The sequence below is a fragment of the Magnolia sinica genome, chromosome 8, assembly GCF_029962835.1.
Source record: "Magnolia sinica isolate HGM2019 chromosome 8, MsV1, whole genome shotgun sequence".
Lineage (NCBI taxonomy): Eukaryota > Viridiplantae > Streptophyta > Magnoliopsida > Magnoliales > Magnoliaceae > Magnolia > Magnolia sinica.
Window position 1 is genome coordinate 21,319,289 of NC_080580.1, and position 6,000 is coordinate 21,325,288.

A 6,000-nucleotide genomic window follows, 5' to 3' on the forward strand; every position below is an offset into this window, starting at 1 on the left:
AAATAATAAACAAGTTTAATTACTTGAAAATTAAAGAGGCAAAGACCTCATTTGATCCAAGTATCAAGTTAAAAGAAAACAGTGGAAGAGCAGTTGCACAACTAGAGTATGCTAGTACTATAGGTAGTCTTATGTATGTATGCAATGCACAAGACCGGATATAGCATACGCTGTGAGTAAACTAAGTAGGTTTACAAATAATCCCAGTGTTGAACACTGGAAAGCAATTAGTAAAATTCTAGGTTATCTTAAAGAAACCAAAGAACTAGGGCTATTTTACTCAGAATTTTCAGCAGTATTGGAAGGATATACCGATGCAAGTTAGATATCGAGTGCAGGGGACAACAAGTCCACTACAGGGTGGATATTCACCCTAGGAGGTGCAGCTGTATCTTGGGGATCCAATAAACAAACTTGCATAACGCACTCAACTATGGAATCTGAGTTCATAGCTTTAGCTGCTACAGGCAAAGAGGCAGAGTGGTTAAGGGATCTTCTTTTAGAAATCTCATTTTATGCGAAGTTTATACCGGCTGTTTCACTTCATTGTGATAATGAAGCTACTTTAGCAAGAGCCTATAGTAGTACCTATAATGGAAAGTCCAGGCACATAAGTTTGCGACATGACTATATTAGACAATTGATTCAAGATGGAATCATTGCGATCTCATATGTAAAATCAAGTAATAACTTGGCTGATCCTTTTACTAAACCTCTAACGAGAGAGGTAGTAAGGACAACATCTGGAGGGATGGGGTTGAAACTCTTTACTTAAAGTTTCACCAGTGAAAGAAACCCAACCCTAAATTAGAAAATCTCTAAATATTGGGTTCAATGGGTAACAACAATTCACTGATAAGTGAAAAGTTTCAGCACTAAATAAATTGATAACATCATCCAGGATGATAGTGCTAGCCATTATAAAGAGGGATGAGTATTGAACTCTTAATGAAATCCAATCAAACAAGACAAGTGTTTTAAACGGAAACACTGGAAGGATTTCACCTATGTGAACGTAGAAGTGGTGTCGCTTCTCATGAGACTTCGAGTTATCTCGGGATCGTTCATGAAACAGGATAAGCACATGGCCATAAAAAGTGCTAAGCGAGATTATAAAGGAACACCTAACGCATAAGCTATTATGTGTGTAGTATTTTCAGTTATATCATAAAAGAATAACTGGTTCAATGCTGCGGCAACCAGAAATTTCGAAATAACTTTAAAATGCTTACACTAAGGAAAGATTTAAATCGCAAGACATCTTTCTTTATGCATAATAACTATTATTATTCTGGCAGAGTTTTTATTATTTTAAAACCAGTGGGGGAATGTTGCTTTTTTGTGGTTTAAAAAATAATTAAAAAATGAAAATTTAAAATTTTTAAAATTTTGGGATTTTCCCGCCAAAATACCTTTTTGAATTTTTTAAATTAAAAAGTGCGGTGTGTGTGTTTTGTCCCACATCGAAAATGCAGAGAAAAGTTTTGTGATTTATATGAGATGTTGAGAAGGGTATTCTTACTTGGAGCTTTTTGGAAGAGATGAAACACAGGTTGCGTGTTCCAGTGTGAAGCACTGGAACACATGCACGCACGCACGCGCCCGAGCTCGGGCTCGGGCACGGGCACGGGCGTGGGCGAGGGCGAGGGCGTGGGCAGTGAGGCAGTGTGGCTGTAGTGTCGCAGAGTGGTCGCTCCCTCGCGACCTTACGCGGTCCGGCGCGAACTCGGTGCGATGGGTCTGGTCAGAGCCTTAGGGCGGTGTGGATCTGAAATGTTGGAAATGAGCCTGGGTTTTGTAGGTGACTGAGAACGGTTGGATCTTAAATCTGAAACGTCCAGCCGTTTCTTAAACAGATAACTACCTTAAAAGCCACAACGGTCCGAAAACGGACGGACCAGGATGATCCAACGGTCAGATCTACGGATCTAATGACTAGAAACGTCTAAGATTAATGGACAACGGCCAGAAACGTTTTTCAAACGTTCTGGACCATTGAATACCACACAGCAACGGGTCTAAACCTGAGGCCTATATAAACTGGACCATTCCAGTCCGATTTCATCATCTCAACACACCATCTCCCCATCAAATCAGATACAGTCCATAGCTTCATACTAGAATACTGTTATCATCTCCATAGTCTGCCAGAATAAATCTACTGCGTTAAAATTGTTCCATAGTGGACCTATCGTGATTGCTGCACGCTAGATCCAGATAAGGATTGTCTTATCCTGGAAGCAATTCGCTTGTAACCCATCAGCAGTTAATAAATGGGCGAATCATGCTTTAAGGATAGCGTATTTTATACGTGATTCAGCCTAGTGATAATTTTATTTATTTTATTATTTATTTTTGGGTGTATCCAAAAGAAGTTTTTCTAACAAGGGTCACCGTCCTCAACCTAACGTCCCTTGAATTGGAAGGTTTTATTCCTCCCCAAGTAGGCAATCTCACCTACCTCACGGTAATTACCCTCAGAGACAACAGCTTCCGCAGCGAAATTCCACAAGAAATAGGACGCCTTTTCCGTCTCCGGCGTCTCAATCTCCGCTCCAATTCATTTGGAGGAGAAATCCCATCCAATCTCACCTACTGCTCAAACCTCCGAGTCCTCGATTTTTCATTCAATGAGCTAGTAGGTGAGATTCCCATCGAGCTTAGCTCTTTATCGAATCTCGATGGGTTATCTCTCTTTAACAACCATCTCGTTGGAAGCATACCACCTTCTCTAGCAAACCTTTCGTCCCTCACTCAGCTTTCTTTAGGAAGAAATTACTTACAGGGAAGCATCCCAGGCGATTTGGGCCGCATCCCGAATTTAATAGCGCTCCAGGTATCTCAAAATAATCTGTCCGGCACAATCCCTTTCTCTATTTACAATCTCTCGACGCTACTTCTATTCTCAATCACCGCGAATCGGCTTCACGGCACGCTTCCTCCTGACTTAGGCATACGTCTTCCTAATCTCCAGTTGTTTTATGTGTCGGCAAACCTGTTTACTGGTTCGATTCCTGTTTCACTAGCCAATGCTTCAGTTCTTGAAGATCTCTATTTCACCAACAACGATTTCACTGGAGGGGTGCCTATGAATCTTGGGACTCTTCGATATCTTTATATACTCACCATTGGTGGTAATCGCCTAGGAACAGGGAAAGAAGATGACTTGAATTTCATCAATTCCCTGCCCAATTGCAGCTACTTGGAACAATTTGGATTTCATAACAATAGTTTCAAAGGCATGCTGCCTAATTCCATAGCCAATCTATCGACCCGGCTCCATTGGCTAGCGATGGGATTCAACCACCTGTATGGAAGGATCCCTGAAGGAATCGGGAATCTCGTCAGCTTAACCCAATTGAATCTGGATCATAACAATTTCACAGGTGACATTCCTTTCAGTATTGGGAAGCTTCATAAGCTGCAATTTTTAGACTTGTCAGGAAACAAATTTTCTGGGCAAATTCCGTCGTCCATTGGCAACTTCACGGAACTGAATGAATTTTCCTTGCAAGAAAACAACCTATCTGGTAACATACCTTCGAGTTTAGGAAATTGTCAAAAACTGATAGTTTTGAACCTTTCCCAAAATAACCTTAATGGTACAATACCCAAACAGCTTGTTAGCCTCACATCTCTGTCAATATCTCTCAACTTGGGTAGAAACTCTTTGATTGGGTCCTTACCCGTGGAAGTGGGTAGCTTGAAAAATCTTCAAGAACTAGACGTTTCGGAGAACAAATTTTCAGGCGAAATTCCCGAAACGCTAAGCAGATGCCAGAGCTTGGAACGCTTGCACATGGAAGGTAACGCCTTTCAAGGGACCATTCCCAAGTCTTTGAGGATTTTGAGAGGCCTTGTAGAGTTGGATTTCTCGCGGAATAACTTGATTGGACAAATTCCAGAATATCTAGAGAGTTTTACTCTGCAGAAACTAAATCTTTCTTTCAATGATTTTGAGGGCCAAGTGCCTATCCAAGGGGTGTTTGAAAATGCAAGTGGGATTTCTGTGATTGGAAACAGTAAACTCTGTGGTGGTATCCCAAAACTAGGCCTTCCCAAATGCCTTGTTCTGAGATCCAAATCGCGGAGGTCTTTAAGCCTGAAAATAATCATACCCGTCATTATCGTTGCTGTGTGTTTGATTTCATTATTGTTGTGTTTCGCCCTTCTTCGGAGAAGAAAATCAAGATAGAAGCATTTACACACTTCCTCCTCAGAAGACCGGTACAAGAACGTCTCTTATGCGGAGCTTCTCAAAGTAACAGATGGGTTCTCTTCACACAATTTGACCGACGTGGGAAGTTATGGTTTTGTTTATAAAGGATACTTTGTTTCAGAGGGCCAAATTGTTGCAGTGAAAGTACTCAATCTTCAAAGACAAGAAGCCTCGAGAAGCTTCCTCGCAGAATGCGAGGCATTGAGAAATGTCCGGCATCGAAATCTCGTCAAGATCTTAGCATCCTGCTCAAGCATTGATTTTAAGGGCAACGATTTCAAAGCACTAGCTTTCCAGTACATGCCGAATGGAAGTTTAGAGTGGTTGCATCCAAAAATCAACGAGGAACATCGATCAAGGACTTTGAACCTTATTCAGAGGTTAAACATAGCCATTGATGCAGCTTATGCTCTGGATTATCTTCATCACCATTGTCAAACGCCCATTGCTCACTGCGATCTCAAACCAAGTAATGTTCTACTTGATAATGACATGGTGGCCCATGTGAGTGATTTTGGCATCGCAAGGTTCCTTTATGAGGCTGTCGATGATCGCTCCACAAATAGAACTAACTCCATTGCAGTAAAGGGATCCATTGGCTATGTTCCCCCAGGTAACAACTCCTTCCATCTTTCTTTCATTCCTTTTCTTAGTGTTATTTTAAAAATTCTCAATAATTTCATATCGCTAGATGCTAAGATGAAGCTAAAATCAGCATTTTGTCTATTACACACAATATGTATGAGTTAGCTATACATTTTACTTAAAAATGACATTTATGCACTACTTGGGTGGACTCCTCACAGAGACTTCTCGAATCCACGAGGAAAGAAAGCAGAAAATAGAAATAAATTCTAATAAATTCGAAAGTGATTGATGAATGAATAAAAACGAGTTCACAACCCTTTAAATAAGGGTATCAAGCAATGGGAAAGAAATCATAATCAAACTACAACTCAAACTCCTAGAATCCGCGACTTACTATAAATAGTAAACTTACTATTTATAGACGGTCGTGATGTCTACTAGTGCGCAAGGTTTTGTGCCAAAAATAGTAAGTGTCCTATTTGGCTTCACCAAACCGTTCCCCTAATTATTCTAAGCTCTTTTCACGTTGGGCGCAACTCCTAAAGCCCAACGGATGAAGAGTTATAATCAAACTAAAACTTACTATTTATAGTAAAAACAAAATTAAAACAGGAAAACGACCGTCAATCAAGGGGTTTTTCGCAATTGGGGGCTGCGCAACCCGGCGTAGCGGGGTTGGTTGGCTAAAGTAGCTCGTTCACCTCAAAATCATATATTTTACGTCAGCTAACTCATTCCAGATTGCGAGATACGTCCGATCTAAGGTCCGATGGTCCGGATCACTTCTGTCGTCGACCGGGCCTTTTCTGATCCATCTTGGCCATGAAACTGTCGGCGACCCGCTCTACATCACACACACAATATGTATGAGTTACCTATACATTTTATTTAAAAATGACATTTATGCACAACTTGGGTGCCCAGATTCGTTCATCTCCTAAGGCTCAACAATTTTCAAATTTTCATTTTCTTGGAAAGTACTTGAAATTCCATGCCTACTTTTCTCTCCTCATTTCTCCCTGTGGTCCGGCCCACCTGAGATTTGGATTAGGTTGATTTTTGGGTTTTGAGACCAGCATCTAATGGATAGCTTGGATGGCATATCCAGATCACAGTGGGCCCTACACAAATCAATGGTTGGTGGACCAGATGTGAAATCACATGTGGTTGAAGTCGTATAATTAATCATTCCA

The 6,000-nt window shown here is 40.9% G+C and overlaps 1 protein-coding gene across 1 annotated transcript in view; it reads left to right on the forward strand.

The window, feature by feature from the left end:
- The window catches only part of LOC131254165 (putative receptor-like protein kinase At3g47110), a 30,393-nt gene extending 25,393 nt beyond the window's left edge, over window positions 1-5,000 (forward strand). Inside the window, exons 2-3 of the mRNA XM_058255169.1 lie at window positions 2,427-4,135; window positions 4,199-5,000. Of these exons, the coding sequence (XP_058111152.1) occupies window positions 2,427-4,135; window positions 4,199-4,969 (2,480 nt within the window). The 3' untranslated portion in view covers window positions 4,970-5,000. The remainder of the gene's footprint in view (window positions 1-2,426; window positions 4,136-4,198) is intronic.
- Window positions 5,001-6,000: the final 1,000 nt, after the last annotated feature.